At 39.3% G+C, this 19,414-nt stretch overlaps 2 protein-coding genes across 4 annotated transcripts; one reads left to right on the plus strand and one right to left on the minus strand.

Annotated features, from left to right (window-relative positions):
• Positions 1 to 252: 252 nt before the first annotated feature.
• arl14ep (ADP-ribosylation factor-like 14 effector protein) lies at positions 253 to 4,108 on the minus strand. The gene is made up of 5 exons (XM_085459849.1): positions 3,911 to 4,108; positions 2,245 to 2,440; positions 2,033 to 2,158; positions 1,641 to 1,681; positions 253 to 665 (listed from the first exon to the last, which is right to left on the minus strand). The coding sequence occupies exons 1-5, from the start codon at positions 3,979 to 3,981 to the stop codon at positions 437 to 439; spliced, it is 663 nt and encodes a 220-aa protein (XP_085315975.1). The 5' UTR covers positions 3,982 to 4,108; the 3' UTR covers positions 253 to 436.
• A 2,119-nt stretch (positions 4,109 to 6,227) lies between these two features.
• Positions 6,228 to 18,156, plus strand: nr1h3 (nuclear receptor subfamily 1, group H, member 3). 3 transcript variants are annotated; one of them, XM_085459871.1, is made up of 12 exons: positions 6,229 to 6,435; positions 7,180 to 7,279; positions 8,756 to 8,972; positions 10,952 to 11,034; positions 11,918 to 12,160; positions 12,676 to 12,942; positions 13,104 to 13,309; positions 13,441 to 13,620; positions 14,496 to 14,595; positions 15,025 to 15,138; positions 15,416 to 15,510; positions 15,862 to 18,156. In XM_085459871.1, the coding sequence occupies exons 4-12, from the start codon at positions 10,992 to 10,994 to the stop codon at positions 16,006 to 16,008; spliced, it is 1,395 nt and encodes a 464-aa protein (XP_085315997.1). In that variant the 5' UTR covers positions 6,229 to 6,435; positions 7,180 to 7,279; positions 8,756 to 8,972; positions 10,952 to 10,991; the 3' UTR covers positions 16,009 to 18,156. The 3 variants fall into 3 exon arrangements, with proteins under 3 accessions (XP_085316006.1, XP_085315997.1, XP_085315990.1); XM_085459864.1 differs by lacking the exon at positions 7,180 to 7,279; XM_085459880.1 differs by lacking the exons at positions 7,180 to 7,279; positions 8,756 to 8,972 and having other exon boundaries at positions 6,228 to 6,435.
• Positions 18,157 to 19,414: the final 1,258 nt, after the last annotated feature.

Below are 19,414 nucleotides of genomic sequence, written 5' to 3' on the forward strand. Positions count from 1 at the left end.
TAATAAATTGGTCACCTTAACTTTATGATTAACTTTAAAACCCTGTTAGTGTTTGGATGATACTATGTCACCATCCCATTCCCTGATGAATATGTTACTGACTTCATGCTCCAATCATCTATACAAACTATACAATGTATACATTACACTCCATATGTTTTCCCCATTTACAAACCAAACTGCTGATAATACTACAGAAAAGTCCTTTTTAAAAATAACATGCTACACTATATCAACAGCACAGACATTAAATATTGAGAAAAAAAATCTTTATTTAAAGAAGAGAGAAAAAAAAAAAGAGTTTTCTTCTCCTGTTAGGTTTGTAAAACTTGATAAATATTGTGGATTATTTCTTAAAGAGTGCATCATAGTCTTGAATGGTCCATCAGCCTGATTTGGATATGAAATCAGAGAGAAAGAAAAGCATATCTGAAAACTAAATGGCGAACTTGTTCCGGATGATTTCGCCACCTTCCACTTCCATCTGCTCGTAAAGCCACTTCCTGTCACAGCGGCACTCAATGCCACACCTGCGAGATCCACATTCAGGGCACGGGTAGAAGCAGCCCATGCAGTCCACATCCAAACAGTCACACAAGTCCTTGCCATTGGAGAGCAGTCGCCCTTTGTTGTCGTACACTTTGTTTTTGGCTCCAACATTCTGCCTGCGTGATTCAAACAGACAATGTCTTATAGAACAGTTGCATCTGGTTTTCTTTAAAGCTTTTCTCTTCTGATAGTTTTGATCATTTTTTTTAAATTTCATTCTGAAACTGTCACGTAAGAAGGTCATAACTGAATGTAAACCACCTCTTTATGAACCCAATTTAATGCTTATGTCTGACAATGTTAATAATACTTAAAAATAGGGCTGTTCGATATATATCAGATGACGATATAAAAACGTCTATCGTTTCATTTTACGCTATCGTTTGTTTTGTGCTGTCGCAAAATAAACTGTTTACGGCAATAATTTTTCATCGTTCTGATGGTCACTGTAGTGGCTCATCAATACACACTCTGGCAAATGAGAACGGAAATCTGAGGAATGTCACCAGCAGATGGTCTTAATTTAAGTTTTTGTTGGGGTTTTTTTTGTTAATGTGTTTCTTCTCCAACAGTCTGCATAAGGGCACAATCACTTAAGCCAGAAAAGGAGAATGTTATCCACGCAGGCATAATTTATGTTCACATCTAATTAGCAAACTAAGTGCAAGACAGTAAAAAAAGGATTCATGACAAAAAGAACTTAGTGTTAAGCACAAACAAATGCTTCTACCAACAAAGTCAGTGGAGATACTGTATGCCTGCATCCACACAGGGAACATTTTTATTTTAAAACTAAAACTGATCCCTGTCCAGGCTTGACTTTTAGCCCAATTTTAATAATATTATTCACCAAGAGAAGCCACAACAATGGGAAGAAGAACCATGACAAAAAACAAACAAAGAAAACAGGATGTGAGCCTAGCTGTGATGTTTCGCCTTGCAAACATGCAAACACACAAGAGCATTAGCAGCAACACCAAACTGGATCAGCAAGCATTTCCAAAACGTGTGTGGTAGTGGTAGGTGTAAGCACAATAAAGGTTTCATGCTTTAGAATGCATTTTTGTGGATGTACAGCAAGCATCTCTCACCTGTCTGACAGCTGTTTCGCTCCACGGCCACCTCGTCCACCCTGCAACAATAACAATAACAAAGAAATATAGCTCATGCAGAGATAAATTAGGCCTAAAATAAATAATACACTTTATATTACACATCGAGACAACTGGGGAAAGAGATTCGTGGTTTAATGACAACAAAGAAACTGCTTTATTTCAAATGATCCAGTCAATGGCTTCTGGTTAATATTCTAATACCTCTGATGTTATATCAAAACATCATGGCTTTGTTGCATTTATGCAACAGTCATGACACTTTATTATTATTTTTGCATTTTAGACTTTTAAAAATAATTCTTGAGGGGTAAAAAAGTGAGCACACATTACCCTCCCACAGTATACACAATAGTAAAAGAGACACTCACCCTCATTCCTCCTCTTTTGTCTCTGCGAAGAGCAGCTTCTTTTGCTCTGTCTCTGTCCGCTTGTGTCGTCATCTGATTTGCGACATTTGTCTCCTTCAGGATTACTCCTCTTTTACGCAGTTCAATCTGTGGAATTTACAGCGTTATCACCTCAAACAAAGAAAGCAGAGTCACCTGTTTAGAATAAGCATGATCCTGTTGTGAGACCGCACCTTTGAGGAATCCTGTCCTTGGGTGAATATGGTGGGCACCGCATCCTCTCGGAGAAACTGTTTGCCATTGTAGTCTCTGAAGCAGTCTGGCCTAAAGTGCTCCGAACAGAGGCAAGTGTTGGCAGTTGGGATGAAGTTCTTCATCCCAAGGCTGTGCACCCATTTGCTGGCGAGTTGAGGCTTGCTAAGAGGAAACCTGACACACAAGAAAGAGAAGAGATGCTCCAAACCCTGGATGCTCCAGTCTGCATGCCCTAGTATTCCTAAGCAAGGTACTGAACCCTGAGTTGCTCTCAAAGTGTGAATGTTAATCCAACACATCCTGGCTTAAAATGAATATTTGGTGATTAACCAAAGATGTAAAGAAATTATGGTTCAGCAAAGGTAATTTGGTAGTCTGGGGATGCCAGACAAGCACATTTGTCTAAGTGCTTTTTTTAACTAACATTCACACACATTCATACTCCGATGGATGCATCGGAGAGCAATTTGGGGTTAGTATCTTGCCCAAGGATATTTGGCATGCAGACTATGGGAAGCCAGGAATCGAACCACCAACCTTCCGATCAGTAGGTAACCTGCTCTACCACCTGAGTTACAGCCACCCAACAGCACAAACAAACTCTTGTTTGTGCCGTTGTTGGTCTGTCAGCCACGGAGAGGAGTGGAAGTTCTAACATACAAAGAGCTGAACTGAAAACGAATGTTAGAAACAGTGAGCCCTAAGTCTCCACTGCAGTCACTGGCTGAGCTTTTCATGCTGTATATTTTGGATCTTTCAAGTTTTGTGGGGGTACTTTTGCTAATCTTTCCAGCCCGCCTGTCAACCAATCGTTCATTTCCAGCTACGTGCAGTTACAATCTAGGAGGACTGCAAGAAACGTGCACGCAGAGGGACGCATTTGCAGGACCATGAATTACACTTAAGCATGTACCAGTCCTACTTAACAGAACCTCCTACAGTTTCCTCTCATCTTTTGCCAACTGAATAAATTAAATGATAAGATAACTTTCCTTTGGTGAACGGCCAAAACCTCAAAACTCTGGTCTACATGGACTTGTTTTACATGCAAGGAAATTCCAGATTATGTTTTACAAATCTGTAAACTATATCTTTGCTTAAAAGCAGATACTGACCGAGGCATCAACGAGTGACTACATTTATTACAGTAACATTTTATCAAGCTACCAAATTATTGTCAACTTACCTTCTATTCACTTCTGAAAGCCTTATGTGCAACCGGAATTTGTTAAATAGGTTTATTGGTGGGCTGCATTAACATATCAACACCGTGTACATGTACATAAGCCGTAACCATAAGCAACTAGCTTTAAGTAGATACTCTTCCTTCAAGAAAACGAAGCTTGAAAAATCAGGAAAGCGGTGAAGTAACTTGCCCAGAAAAAGCCATTACGTTGTACCTGTGTGGCGTCGTGGTGCGGTGTATAATGTCAGCACCCTCACGTTTAACGTTAGCTAGCTCTGTGGAGCTAATGCTAAGCTAAATCACGGCAGCTTTTCTTGAAGCTAATGTCCAAACCTTTTAATGTTGCATTCAATCTTGAGGCCATCTTAAAGCGACTGAAAACACACACCAACGCTGTGCAACAATACCGTTGCAAGCTAAAGAGAAACTTTAGCTCCTCCGCTGCACAGAAAGCTTACCTGTAAAATCTTATTTCCGACCCTTTGACAAACTTATTGTTGCATCCTGTTGCCGCACATATAACGGGCATAGTGACTCTCTTTTTTCTTCTTTTTGTCTAAACTATATGACAATACGAATGAAAAAACAAAACAACAGCAGTTTACAAACTTCCTTTCGCCGTCTTCTTCGGCCAAACTACTGTATTTCTGCTTAAGCTTCCTGTTTCCCATTGGAAGAGTCTGCCCTCTGGCGGCGGTTCGTGATATTCACATACATGTAAAACACTGGAAAACAGTCATGAACATTATTGATTTATGCACAATATGAATGAAATGGGAAACAAACTTTGACAGGCAGTCATTCGGCTCAAGTTACGTTGATATTCTAAATAAAATAAAATACAATAAAAATAGAAAACACACATGCATATATCACTCATAAAAATATAGTCACAGCTTGAAAAGTGCAAAATTATCTGTCTTAGATTGCAGACACAACGCAGGAGACTAACGGGACAAACATCAAAAACATTTTCTGTAGGTGCAGAAGTGAATCAATGAATTCACCACACACACTAGAACTGTTGACAGCGAGTGCAGAATATCCTTAACAACACATTTCCATTTGTTTTGCAATTTTTAATAACAGCCGTGCTTACAGACTAGCGGAACAAGCTGATGAATGACCTCTTATTCCAAAAGTCTGACCCATCCACTATGTGTCCTCCTCAGCCATGTTGGTTACCATGTTAACCAAAAAATTGAAATGACTTTGCCCTGCAATGACTTACGAGTGATATGGGTGTTTTTGATTACCAAATTGAACAAATAAGTGTTACTTATAAGTCAAAGTATAACAGTGGAATTGAGCTGAGCAGGCGCAGTGACTTTATTGGGCATGTTGTAACTCTGAACACTGTCTACATACGCTGTATACACTGTGCATACAGAAGGGTGACAATAAAGGGAAACTAGAATACAGGGCTATTTAAGTAGGGTTACAAAGCAAAAATCCCCCAAAGATGGGTGCTCATTTAAAAGTTCAGTGGACCAGAAATAAAGCCTGGTGTACTGAGATGGATGCTGAATACTTGATCACTTCAGCTAGGGGACTTGTGGGTTATTTTACTGGTGTGATATGACCTTCACAGTCCCAGCAGGTGGGGCCCATAGGCAATCACAAATAAAATGAGTATAGAAAACTGGTATAGAAAACATCGGGCATGGCTTTCACGCTCGTGTTCAGCCTTGTGTCCTATTACAGATTTATTATGGGAAAAATGGAGGGTCATGAGACTTTGTGTTGGATTATGGAAAAGAAAGTGTAATAAGAAAGGGAAAATAGAAGTATGTATAAAGTCTGTGATCCATTCAATTTCTGTAAAATGTACAGGAATAGACCCCATATTTTCTCAGAGTCTTACACATGTATAAGCAGGTACATACGGTATAAAGATGGACTATAAATTACAGCAGCAACCAATACAAACACCAGGTTCCCTCTACAAATTCATCTTCTTCTCTACCCTTCAGCTGCTCCCTTTAGAGGTCATCTGCCTCCATCTCACCCTCTATCTATCCTCCTCTGTCACACCAACTTTCTGATGTCCTCTTTCACTAAATCCATGAATCTTCAGTGGTTTCTTCTTTCAATTCTGCCCGGTAGCTTCATATTCAGCATCCTTTGTCCAACATTTCCACCATACCTCCTCTGATATATCAAAACCATCTCAGCCTTGCCTCTCTAACTTTCTCTCCAAACTGCTCAACCTGAGCTGTCCCTCTCATTTCTAATCTCATCCATTCTGGTCACTCCCAGTGAAAATCTGAACACCTTCAGCTCGGCCTCCTGTCTTTTTGTGAGCACTACCATCTCCAAACCATACGTCATATCAGAGCTTATTACCATGTTATAAACCTCCCCGTTCACACTTGCTGCAGTCCTTCTGTTATTAGGTTCCCTGTAAATTTCTCACAGTTTGCAGCATCATCAACCAAGGCGCATCTTACATTATTACAATAATTTATCGGTGTCATATAGAGGGTCCAAATTCAACAATTTCATTTCATTTTAGTTGATTATGAAATCATGAATAAATTCCTAAAGCACAAAAAAAAATGAAAAAGGAAAAAGGGGAGACTGAATATTATTTAAGTATAATTTAAACGACTTTTTTTCTGTATGTAAATAAATAAATAGGGCCTCAATTAAATGTATATATATTTTAAAAAGTCTGTGTTCTAAAAGGCTATAATTCTAAACAAGTGGGCCCTGTGGCCGATAAATGTGCTGCGGCTTTCCGCTCCTGCAAGACCAAATCCGGAATAGAGAAGCCCCCGGCCCCGGCCCCCTCTGCCTGATGAAACCTGCTTCCTGCTGCGACAGCCGCAGCCGGAGCTCCCCGGGGCCGCTGGATCACATGATAGAACGACGCTGGCTAGCGAGCTAACATGTTAGCGTATGTTGTTAAAGCCCTTGCCAGGAATCGCACACGGACGCAGTAGCCCAACTAACAAGCAGCCCCAAAGTCCTTAAGTCCTCGGTGAGTCTAAAAACGCAGCTCTGTGTCATTTCTGAACGTTTTTATTGACCCAGAGACGTTAACTTAGCCAAGCTAGCTAAGTTAAACTTGTTTATAGGAAGTTCGTTTGGTGTGCGGGGCTTCTCGGCTAACGTTAACGATACTGGCCTTGTGCGGCTCGACCAAGAAGCTAATCTCACCTAAACACCTGGTTGTTTTGCTTGAATAGCAGTGTTGATGGCATGTTTACCGTTTAACGTATGTCGATGTAAGCTGGCTGATGTTTACAAGCCAAACTTGAGGCTAGCTGTGTGCGTTTGTTTGTTACTACTTAAGTGGCATTAAGCTTAGTTAACTAACTAACTAACTAACTAAGCTAATGTTAGCAGCAAATCTGCGGTCAAAACGGCCACATCACAGTATACCGGTACTGTCAAAACAATACTTGTCATACGTGTTAAGAGTTTTCACTTGCGCTTTCAAGTGCTCCTACTATGGTTGCAAAGGGCGAAAAAACAAAAAACTAATGGTACTACTACTAAAGCTACTTTAGCTTGACAAGCCAGGCAGGCTGTTTACTCCCTCATATGTGCTTGTTTTCAGTGTGAAAACCCTTTGATGCACCTGCCCCACCCGTAGAGGTGGTTTCACTTGTTTTTCCTGACAAGTGCTGTGTGCAGAGGTGACATCTGTTGCACCTGCTATCTCAGCGGGGTGGATCATATCTTTATCATATCTTTATCATATCTTTATCATATCTTTTAGTTCGGTGACCTGACTTAATTCCCAACACGGCTCCACCAAAGATTACTCAGAAGAGAAGTATGGAGGCTAAAGAAGTGAAAACATCTGGGTGGATCTGCAAGTGAATACACTTCTTCTATTCTCCTTCCACCACATTGTGTGCGTGTGTTTGTCTGGGAACATTGATTGGTTGTGGAATCTGTGATCCCTGAAAGCACTGACTCTTTCCTTTCACACCAAGATGTTGCTGAGTGCAGTAATCCGTTTCTGCTTCACCGTAGAGAGTTGCATCCGTTGTTACTCTGAGAAAGCGATGTTTCCCAGTTGTAGTCATGCTGTCTTCGGACACTGGATTCGCACCTTCTCACGCCGTGTTTTCTCACATTCAGTCTTCCCCGCCACTCTGGCTGCTGACACGCGCAGTAATTTGAATCTTTCTCAGCAGCTTTGTTTGCATATTACTTACCAGTTCACAATCACTGAAGACTCAGAAAGCCCATAATGAACGCGGACATTTTTATTAGGGGTTTTAAACTTAAATATGACCAAATGAACAATTTGTTTTCTAAATTTCTACTATTTAGTTATCTGACTGGCACATGCAAAAATACTAGTTGCTAAATAATCTCACAAGTTTTTTATAAAAGCCTAATTTTGACGCCCATCGATTTTATTTGGCCTCAAATTGTTTATTAAAGAGCAGACTGATGTTTGACTTGCTGGAGTGTAAATGGAGAACAGGTCCTTTCTCTTTTTTTTTCTCTGTATTTTATAATACTGACTCTAGATTGATCATCAACTATAAAAGATTATGATGACCAAACCAGGTACAAATCATTATAAGAACTGCATTTAAGTTATTATTGATGGGCGATTTTAGATTTGCATCAATTCTTTCTTTCTTTTGTGTTTGTTTGTTGGTGCTCTCATTTAATTTCCAACAGTCTGTGAAAACATGGTCAAAGGTGACTGACTGATAAGTTGCAGGGGACATTGGACTTTATCTGCGAGACGAGAGCAGGGATGACTTAAGGTCACATGCAGATAGGAATTGTTACAGCAAAAGACTGTTAATTCATGCAGGAGACCACGATGCCCTCGATCATCGTACATTTTAACTAGTAAATCAACTAAGCTTAGACTTGTATGACCAGAATAATACATCATAATCAACATATTCTGAATATCATTCGTTTCAAACCTCAAACCCCCAGGTTAGGCTTTTTTGTCCTTAATGAAATGATCCTGAATTGGATAAGTGGAAGAAAATATATGGATGAGTGATAATTCACTGTTATATGTTAGAAAAAATTTTTTTCTAATAAGCTGTGTGGCATTTTTGTGAGGAAGGTTTAGAGTGGTGACAGAGAGGACAAGTAGATGCTATGTTTTGACAGAACTGGAGAAAAATGGAGTAAGAACCTTGTAAAGATTGAAAATGGGTGGCTCTAATACTTGGAGAAAAAGAATCGAACACCACAACCCTGTGTGGATTTAAGAGCTGTGCAAATGACCAATAGTAACCTATGGTGTTCCCTCTTTCACCTCCCTCCCTCCTCCCCGTCTCTCTGTGTGTTTTCCCTCCTGTCTCCCATAGGGCATTGTAGAAAGGGACTTGTCTTCTTTCGTACTTGCCCTCTTCGAGATATCAAGTCATTAAACTTCTGCCCAACAAGTCACAGGGGTTTTGGCATCCTTTTAAGGATCATCAGGCGAGCTAGTCCTTAGCATCACCGCAGAGATATCAGCAGGCTGAGGTTGTGGACTCTAATGGGAAAGATGGATAGGCGATAAATAAGACACCAGATTCTGAGGTAAGGTCATTCCACCGCTGTGCCTGTCACAGTCGGTCTCGCAGTTCAATTCTAGCTGATAAGAGCTTTGAGTCAAAGTGTCGTTGACCTTGTTTTTCTTTATCATCAAACCAAAGCTGCATTTTCAGTGAGGAAACTGTTAAGTTCCAAAAAGTAAATGTTAGAAATTGCCAGCATGCTTTGAAAGGCAAACTTGATATTATTCATACATAGCCTCAGTTTAGTGCCATTAGCCAACATGGTGTAACAATCACAAATGCTATCATGGAAATGTTACCAAAGCCTCTTTATGCCAACAGAAGTTTTGTGTTCATTATCGTTTAGCTTAACTGTTAGGAACAATAAGATTTTACTGGTTTCATTGGGTATGTAAAAGCTTATCAGTGAGACTAGGAACATTACTGCCATAGTAGCTGTGTTCTTTGTTTCATTTTATTACCGGCTTTCCCTTTAATTTTTGAACTGGCATAACCCCAGCAGAGTTATGTAATTTCAGTCACATATATTCACAGTTTCATTCTCTTTTCTCTGTCTTTCTTTATCTTGTTGGAAACATGGGGAACTTTAAAATGCACAGAAAGGCTTTATGATACTTGTATGGAAAAGTACTACTGTTACACTGATAAGTACGGATGTTACTACATAGTTATACCAACTAGAACACCTACCTGTATGTGGGTTTTTTTTATGTTATGAAATCTTGCAGGAGTGGTTGCCGAGTCCTTATCACCATTTATGAAGCAGGTGCTTTGCAGAGTAACCAGTTTTTGAGGTTGCAATGCCACAGAAAGGACCTGCACCAATTGGCATACCATGAGTTTCCATAAATTTGATGCCTATGTCTTTTATGCTCATCACTTTCTGGCTATAGTAGACCTTTACAGTCTTTATTCCAGTCACTGAGCATATTACATCAAATAAAGTAGTTTAAGTTGTCGAGTAATTCATTGTTTACTAATTGGTTAGTTTATGCACTACATTTGTGTTGGGGGGTAGACTAAATATCAGAAGCATCCCTAAATGTAAGGCAGTAAAGTTCAAATTGTCATCAGCTACAGCCTCTGAAGTGAACCAAGAGTGACCGTAGTTGCTTTAAAAACATTTCCAAAAAAGGATTATAATAATTTTTTTAATTGTAGGTTTGAATAATGAACTGCATTAGATGTGCAGACAGAATACAGTTCTCTATCATGCCGTGTGACAAAGATGTCAGAAAGTTTGAACATTATCGTTTTTATTTGTCACAAAAATAACTCGGCCCTCATTTCCAAACTTGCTTGTTTCTTGTAGGCTGGTTAAGAACAGCCAAATAGCCTCCTGCTGATTCAGTTTCCTGAAATGTATCCATATGTGGCACATGACATGCTTTCATTTCTGCTTTTACATCCAGTTGGCTTTGCTGTATGCACATCTTTATAGCCAGGCTCCGAGTGGCCAGAACTACAAGCCTTGATCTATTTTAATTCTTTCTAAGAACTGTGTTATGCTGCGTAACAGCATAATAATCCACTTGTCATCGATATCTTCAAACCACATCCTTATTTTCTTAATTACACACCCAACCAAGAGGTTTCAAGAGAACTAAGTGTGTTTCTCACACTTGACTGTTTTGTAACTCTGTGGCATAGCTCTACCAGAGTCACCCACACTTGAGTATGTCTCAGGTGGTGGCTAACATGTTGTCTGTGAAACTCTCTTTTTAGAAATGCTTTGTAGCCACAACAGCTGACTACATGGGTTGTGCAGACTGTATATTTAAAGAAGACAATACATTTCCTGAAATTAAAGTCTGTCATCAGAACAGACTAAACTGTCTTTTTTTTGCTTTTAACCTGCATTGAGACCCTTAAGCTGTCTTTGTCAGTCCAAGGGGGATCTTACCCATATTTACGGGTAGGATCCAAGGAAAAACTTTGCTTCAGAGGATTTTGTAGTGATAGTAACTTTTAGCATAATGTCCTGTTGTTTTCATTTCGCAGGTACGTGTTGATTTCGTAATGACAAGCTGCTGTGCAGAAGATGTCCACGCTGTCTGTGACTGATATCCCAGATGTTGGTCATGGTAAGAGGAACGATCTCTGTCAGTCCAAAGTGAGAGGTTTACCTGAGCAGGAGCCAATTCTTCCAATACGTGTCATTGTTAGATTATGCCATGAAGTATATGAAGTACTTGCTCTACATTCCAAGAGTGGGTATAAAAGATGTTTTTTATATTGTATTATCTTTTTATTTTAGTGGGGAGAGAGCCCTAAAAGAAATATCCTACTTTATAATAAATGCAGTTTGTGCATTTCTCAACAAATAATACTAAAATAATTTAGTGAAATAATAAGTAATTTATCTATTTATGTGGCTTATCTTTTATTTTAACTACCGGTAGTCTTATTTAAGCTTACTATGGAAGTTTTTGCTGCATACCTCAACCATTTACAGTTGTAATAGTCTCTCCTTTCCCTGCTCTCACCTCATACACATGTGTGTCACATATGGAGATGAGCTGCCAAAAGACAGGTGATGTGTAATTAAGTTATTTTAATTGCAATAAAAACGTCCAAGCTAGTGTTAGATCAAAAATAACTCGAGTGACAGCGAGAAAGGGGCAGAGACACATTGATTTCAGAACTTTTTAGTTGTGACATCTCAGACACACCCAGAGTTTGCAGTTCAAGTGAAAAGCTTTTGGCTTAGGAAGTGCTGTTAGCTTCCTTTATCCTCTCCCGTAGCAAATGGTCCAACATGCCCTTTTAAACCCAGCACAGAATACATTGGCCCTTTCTCACCAGCTCATAATTTACCGTTGAATCTGTGATTGCTGCATCATGTTGTATATGTTTTTGTGAACATGGCTGTTTATGTCAGACAACTGTCAAAATAAAGATAAAGACGAGTGGAACGGCCTTGGACGATGATTATTGTTTTCGCTGTGTTTGTCTCGTCTCTCTCAGATGAGAGTAAGGTGTTTGATGGGGCCTCTGAGCTGCAGCTGGACTGCATGGTTGAGGAAAGCAGTGGAAGTACCACAATGAAGCATGATGGCCTGCTGTCACTGACTGACCTCTCCCACCCAGACGATTTCCCCGTCCCCCCTCATAATGGCCCCTCGCTGGCTGAGATGAGCAGCCCTCTGCCAGTAGAACCAAATGACATTAAGCTGGATCCAGCTGCAGGTGACACATCTGCAAGCACAGGTGCATGTTTTAAAAGTTTGTTTCAGCAAACCTGCATTAAATACATTGTTTTTAAATGAAAACAATGCTCTTCTGTGAGTTGGTTATTAAGAATTGGAGGGTAGGAAAACAGTGTCTTTGTATTTGTCACTATTGTAAATAGTTGAGTGGAAAACAGGACCTAGTTGTTAAATACAAAAATTAGAAAAAGGCATGACTAAACTTGCCCATCTCAGTTATGGCTGTTTGTACTGCAAGTGGAGTGACAACTTCCACAGACCAGTATAACCAGTATTATTTCCTTCTGATCTCTTGATGTTAGACATGCTTATTCTATAGTTTGACCTTTATGATGAGTCAGTAACGTTGAGTGTGTTTATTCTGTTCTATTTTGGTTTAGATACAAGACCTAGAAGTAACCATTGTTTCTTGAAAGGAGCATATATAACAGACTGCTTCTGAGAAACTATCTTAACTAAACCCAGATCATTTTCTTGAGTTCACATTGGTGTCATAGCTCTTTCATTTGTGTGTAGATGGTCAGCCAGTGAAAAGAAAGAAGGGGCCTGCTCCAAAGATGCTGGGCAACGAGGTGTGCAGTGTCTGTGGCGACAAGGCCTCTGGTTTCCACTACAACGTGTTGAGCTGTGAGGGCTGCAAGGGCTTCTTTCGGCGCAGCGTCATTAAAAGTGCCCAGTACTCCTGCAAAAACAATGGTCGTTGCGAAATGGACATGTACATGCGCCGCAAGTGCCAGCAGTGCCGCCTGCGCAAGTGTCGGGAGGCGGGGATGCTGGAGCAGTGTGAGTGTCTGTACGCCAAATGAATCAGAGATGAAGAAAACTTGCAAACCCACATGCAATGTTGGCATGTGGGTTTCTAGCCAGAGTGCAAGTCGTGACAATGAAAAGAAACTCTTTAATTAGCTTGAGCTTTAGGATGTGCATCCTCTTTTGACCTGTAGGTGTGCTTTCTGAGGAGCAAATTAGACTGAAAAAGCTGAAGAAGCAGCAGGAGGAGGAAACGGCCCGCACGTCCACGGTGGTCACACCCACCCCTCCTCAGGAAGCAGCCACACTGGATCCACAGCAGCAGGAGATGATTCAGAAGCTGGTGGCTATGCAGAAGCAATGCAACAAGAGGTCTTTCCTTGACCGACCAAAAGTGACGGTAAGTGCTTCAGAGGGGAGTTGGAGCTGAAATGGCAGCAGCTATAGAGACAGTGTCTCAAATGCTGAGGCGGGTTTGTCTCAGAGTCAGATTTATCTCACTACTGTATATTTACTGTTAATGTATTCCAGCCTTGGCCACAGAGTCAGGATTTGCAGAATCGAGAAGTGCGGCAGCAGCGGTTCGCTCACTTCACTGAGCTGGCAATCATGTCAGTCCAAGAGATTGTGGATTTTGCTAAGCAACTTCCTGGTTTCCTTGAGCTCACAAGAGAAGACCAGATTGCTCTACTGAAGACATCTACTATTGAGGTCTGTTGCTAGAAATGTGACTTTTGTTAAATTGTACCCATTACACTAACTAGAGGGGGGGGAATGGTTTCTATCTTTTACTGGCCCTTTTATGAAAAGATTTAAGATGCCTCATTATGAGCCCATTTTCTTTGGATTGGCTGTCCATTGCTTGATTTTTAACTCGGCCCCTCTAAGAATAGCTACCTTGTTGTCTTGCCTCTGTGAATAATCCACAACCAAACTCTAAACATACTAAAAATACTTTAGCATTTTCATTTCATTTTGGCAAGTACTCTGTGATTCAGAGGTGGGAGTAAACACAAGTGCAAGTCTCAAATCTTAACTGTTAAGTATCAAGCAAGCAAACTCCAAGTTACTCCAGTGAGAATCAAACACGTCAGAAAAAAAATTCTGCTGATCTTTCGGTTCAGCTGTTTTCAGTGTTATTAGAAATTGTTGCAGCCGACGGTCTTGTAAGCCTTCTGATCTAGTATTTGTTTTTCTGTGGCAGTAACAAACCCTCAACAGAGCCCAGTGCTCGGAAATAGTAATATGATCAGTATATTTCTGAAAGGAAAGCTCTGTAGTGAAAACAATTAATAGTATCCAAGGATGACTACAGTATACTTTAACATTGCTTATGATGAGAAAACCCAAAATACTTAACAAAGGAAATTTAGTTTAAAAAGAAGAGCAAATAATGACTCATAAGATACATATTCTGAGCAAATTTGCTTCTGCTTTTGATTAATAACTGTGAATCTGTAGTGTACAAACTGACTATTACATTTTCATTGTAACAAATAGTTTGTGTTCCCTTTTGAGTAAGTACAAAAGTTAAAGGCTGGTGTAGTTGAAAGACAAAAAAATATGGGTTTTTTTGTCTTTCTCAGATTATGCTGCTTGAGACGTCTCGGCGATACAATCCTGCCATTGACAGCATTACATTTCTGAAGGACTTCAGTTACAATAAGGAGGATTTCGCCAAAGCAGGTTCATTTGTTCATTTCTACCTACCAAATAATTGTTTTTATTACTTAACCACAGTGTGTGCATTTCATCTGTCAGAATGAAAATGTTTTTATGATGACAAAAATTTAAGTGCAGTACTTATAGTGTTAAAAAGGAGAAATAATATATACAAAATTCAGCACATGTACGCCAGTCCCTGCATTCACCTTATTGCACCAGTCCCATCAGTAATGATTAAAAACTCTGCTTTAATTGCATCTAATGCTTTAATGGTTGTATCGTGTGCCTTCTAGCAGAAAGTCAAAGATTACAGAGATGTATAGAAAATATGTTTTCATATGTTCCCTTACTGTGAAAATGCTCAAATCCACAGCGTGCAGCTGCAGTGCGTTTCTATTTGTAACATGACATTTCATTTCCTCCCTCCTCTCTCCACTCTTACCTCCTCAGGGCTTCAGTTTGAGTTCATCAACCCCATCTTTGAGTTTTCAAAAGGAATGAATGACCTGCACCTGGACGAGGCCGAATATGCTCTGCTCATTGCTATCAACATCTTTTCTGCGGGTCAGAATTTATAAGCTACACACCCTTCTCATAGTGAAAATGCTTTGAGAACTAATCCTTCCCTTTTTAGTTCTTTGGGAGAAATGAACTGGTTGCATTTGCAGATTGAGCATTTTTCCCCTCAGAAGGCTTTCTTTGCATTTTACCAAAATAGATCTTCTTTTTTTTCTCCATAAACAAACAGGAGAGATTAATGTGTGTGTGTGTGTGTGTGTGTGTGTGTGTGTGTGTGTGTGTGTGTGTGTGTGTGTGTGTGTGTGTGTATATTTGCTTTCAGATCGGCCAAATGTGCAAGATCATGATCTGGTGGAGCGGCTGCAACAGCCCTATGTGGATGCACTGCGCTCTTATATCATGATTAAGAGACCAAATGTAAGCACCAGATATATCTGTAGCTTTTTCTTTTGTTACAGACTGAACATCAGTATAATCAGGCTGTCATCATCACAACAAGCACATTAGGTCATGACTAAGGTCATATTGTATTGTTGAGACTTGTAGGGGGTTTGAACTGTTAGAAGAGCAGTTGTGTGCTAGATAAAGCTGAGTGGTGAAAGGAATCAAATGTAGACCACATATTGTTATCTAAAAACAGCAACAATTATACATTATCAGCTGAGTTGATAATAGGTATTTGTGTGTTTTCACACACATATTGTGAAGTGATTGTGTTTGAAAGGCGCTTTGGAAACTATTCATTTATTTTTAAATGAACTTCCTTAGGATCACTTGATGTTCCCCCGCATGCTGATGAAGCTGGTGAGCCTTCGTACACTAAGCAGCGTCCACTCGGAGCAGGTTTTTGCCCTTCGCCTCCAGGACAAGAAGCTTCCCCCACTACTATCTGAAATCTGGGACGTCAATGAGTGACTGCAAACCTGATGTCACACTCCGTGGCTTTGTTAAGCCTGAGACAGACATTGCATCCAGCAAGATCACTGACTCCTTTCTGACGATCTTGTCAAGGACTGGTTGTTTTCTTTTTCATGGGGAAAGGAGAGCAACGCTGCCCTTTGCTCTCAGACTGCTATATGGCTTTGTGTTCCTAAGAGGAACATGAACGCCTACTTTTCTTTGAACCTTGCTTTTTTTTTTTTTTTTTCTTTTCTTCCATGTAGATACTGACGTGATTGTGGTTAAATACCAGCATTCGGCTCTTTAGCCAGTTATCTCTGATTTAATATTTGTTGAACGTTTTGTCAATCTCTAGTGCGGTTTTTATCCTTTTCCTCTAACAATAATAATCAACAGGAACTGAGCAGGTCTTGGCTGTGGCTGTTTCAAACGTCAGGATTACAGTCACACATTCAGTTAAAATGGTGATATTTGCATTTGTGCAATAGAACGGGGAAAAGATGGGCATAATCAGACCCACGACAGCTTTTCACTTTATTGACATTAGGTTAAAATATAGGCCATTTGGTTGATACGTAATATGCATTTTAATATGGCAGCAAATAGATTTTTGTTCCCTTTGGAGTAAGTACAAAAGTTAAAGGCTGGTGTAGTTGCTCAGGTAATGTGAAGTAGACCTCTGAGAACTGGAGGCTTCTTTAATATCTATTAGTTTAATAGATTTACTTTAGTTTTTCCAGATGAATAAGGGACCTTTTTGGTCGTTTGTAGAAGCCCATTACAGTTAGTGTAAATTGTATATTTGTTTACATTAAAAATAAAAAATGCAAAGCTTATCCTCAAGATTGTACAATCACATGCTAACGCACAAGAAAGTACAACTCTGCAGGTGACTAGTAGGCTGGGCCCTTCACAGGAAATGGTGTGTTTTGTTTTGTTTTATCACTCAGTGCAATGGTACCCTGAAATACAGGCGGTATTGTCTTTAAGATGTAAGGAAAGATGAAATTTCAGTTTGGCAAAGTCAATCTACCATGTCTCTGAGCCTTTTTTTGTTTTCCCCAGTGAGAAAGCCCCTTTTCTGTCAAAGTTGCATTCACAAATAAATGAAAAGTATTGGCTTGATTAACACCATCTTTGTAACTGTGTAAGTGAAATGTACTTTTGTGATTTCGCTCTAGCATTTAAAAGTGTGTCAAATGTTTGAGCAGAAAAGGAGACGTTTTGTGACATTTTATTTTTGATAATCTACTATGTAACTAATACGGAGGACAATAAATGTCAAGCTGAATTTCTAGTTAGAAAGCTAACTTGATCTAAAGGTCTGTAATAGTGTGAGTATCTTCCTTGAATGGGTACTCAAGATCAACAGCTTTAACCGGTCAGATTTTGGGAAACCTCACTAAAAACATGTACCAAAATCTTTATTAACAGGGAGCAGGAATCAACAGGAAAGAACTACTTTACTAGAGATATATATATGTTTTTCTTATTGCTGTGTTTTCCATGCCTTGTCCTGTGCGGTGTAACACTGAAATGCTGCATAATGGATGATAAAGGACTGCCAATAATTGTGAAGTCTGTTTTCTCTTCCTATGTTGAGTGAAGACGGCTGAAAATTGGGACAGTTTAATGGCTGTGCAGTCTGTTTTACAGTAATTTAATTACCTCTGTAGCCATTACAAGATGTCAAGGTTGGATTTCTCAATAACTGTAGATGTAAAATGCAGTTTGCTCTGTCCTAACAAACAACTTCTATTATTTCAGCCGGGAGGTCGTCCAGAATCATGTTTTTGGGGACCTTTTAGCTAATAAATTCCATCAGACGGCTAACGTGCTGGTTAAATGGGACATTATCTACACCTGCTACACAAATGTCACACAGGCACAAGTAGACTCTTCAAAATTCACTTTATTGCACATTAGATTTTTGTCCAAAAGCACTTGCTGGTGGACTTGATGTTTAATTATTTGAATTTTTGGTTGTTAAGCTTGGATTGTGTAACCAAACTGACCCCTTTTTTTTTTTTTTTTTTTTTTTTTTTTTTTTAAACTTTATCGCCATATTGACCAACATGTCTGTATTGTATAATATTAGCTTAAACTGATTATCTCTCCCATGTTCAGCTCATGCTTTTAATAAAATTGGCTTTGTTTATTAAAGTGTTCCTGTGAACCACCATGCACAGCATCGGGAACCCCGAAACTGACAATATTATTTTCCACTTTATTTTTAATTTAATTTTTTTTGCTTTCCTGCCTGTGACATGTAAGGATGTCTTGTGTGAAAATGATATATTGATATACTAAATTAATGACAACTCTAGTGGTTTAAAAAGAAATTAGTGATGACAATAATTAATTGGTGAATTAACTCCCTAGTTTGTATTTGCCTTTGACATTGTCTATGACGTGTCCTCTATGACAACTTGACTTTTATGTTTCACCATGCGGATTAAATGATCTAATGATACAATCCTTTAGCCTGGTTCATGCATCTTTGACCAAGCTGGATGAAAACTGATTTTAAAATGTCTCACACAGCCTAACATTAAGAAAATGTGTAAAATGATAAAAACAGTAAACGTTACTTAATGGTTGGCTGAATAAATGCAAATGCTTGTCCAGCCACATTCCTTACAGTGGGGTGCTCTTAAGATGTTAGAATAGCTGTGGAAAACCTAGTGACCGGATTTTCTTACTTAGTAGTTGCTTGTGGGAAACGTCTAACAAAAGACCATCCATAAGGGTTTGTTCCTGCCAGAAGAAGAATGGAACAGCAGCTAACATCAGGAAACAAACTTTAGCTATGACAATTTTTTTTTCATTCTGTAGGCACAGAAAAGATGGTGGTGTCCTGGCATTTTTGACCATGTACTATGTCAATCCTTAAAATTTAGTTATAGATTTGGATTTTGTTGATATCCATATAATCAATCTCTGATATAGTGTTTTATTTATTAAAAAAATAATGAGCAGGTTAAGACAAGAACGGATGCAGGAGCGTGTAACCAAACCGGTGAAATGCTTATGCAAAACTTTCCTTTAGGTCCCTTTTTAACAAAATGTGAATTTTTGTATGTTGGGTTTTGGTTTGATGCTTGCAGGACCTAAAAATAGCTTCTGTAATATTACTATTAATATCCCTTGGTTGTATACCATTTCGGTTCACAGAGGGAATATGATTACCTTTATTATTATTTTCTAGTGTGCATACTGTAATCAAAGAATCAAAGAGCAATAGTTATTTTGTGTATATGTATATTGTGGTAATGCTGCCGATATCTCAGGTTCTTAGCTCATCCACACATTTGCTGTTTTACAAGGAATAAATTGTAATGGATTGAGAGGTTGATGAGACTCGTTCAGTGCAGTTCTGGTTTGTCTTCAGCAGATCTTCAAGCCTTTTTATGTTGCTGAC

Source organism: Copadichromis virginalis, linkage group LG1 (genome assembly GCF_057382275.1).
Source record: "Copadichromis virginalis isolate Kocher_CV1m ecotype Utaka linkage group LG1, C_Virginalis_male_GT1.1, whole genome shotgun sequence".
NCBI lineage: Eukaryota > Metazoa > Chordata > Actinopteri > Cichliformes > Cichlidae > Copadichromis > Copadichromis virginalis.

Bases quoted from the DNA above. Each gene is read 5' to 3' on its own strand.
- arl14ep (XM_085459849.1), bottom strand. From the start codon at position 3,981: ATGCCCGTTATATGTGCGGCAACAGGATGCAACAATAAGTTTGTCAAA. The intron at 2,159-2,244 runs GTGCGGTCTCAC...TAAATTCCACAG, and splicing joins AAGGACAGGATTCCTCAAAG to ATTGAACTGCGTAAAAGAGG. The intron at 1,682-2,032 runs GTGAGTGTCTCT...TTATTGTTGCAG, and splicing joins ACAAAAGAGGAGGAATGAGG to GGTGGACGAGGTGGCCGTGG.
- nr1h3 (XM_085459880.1), top strand. From the start codon at position 10,992: ATGTCCACGCTGTCTGTGACTGATATCCCAGATGTTGGTCATG. The intron at 14,596-15,024 runs GTTCATTTGTTC...TTACCTCCTCAG, and splicing joins GGAGGATTTCGCCAAAGCAG to GGCTTCAGTTTGAGTTCATC. The intron at 15,139-15,415 runs GTCAGAATTTAT...ATTTGCTTTCAG, and splicing joins TATCAACATCTTTTCTGCGG to ATCGGCCAAATGTGCAAGAT.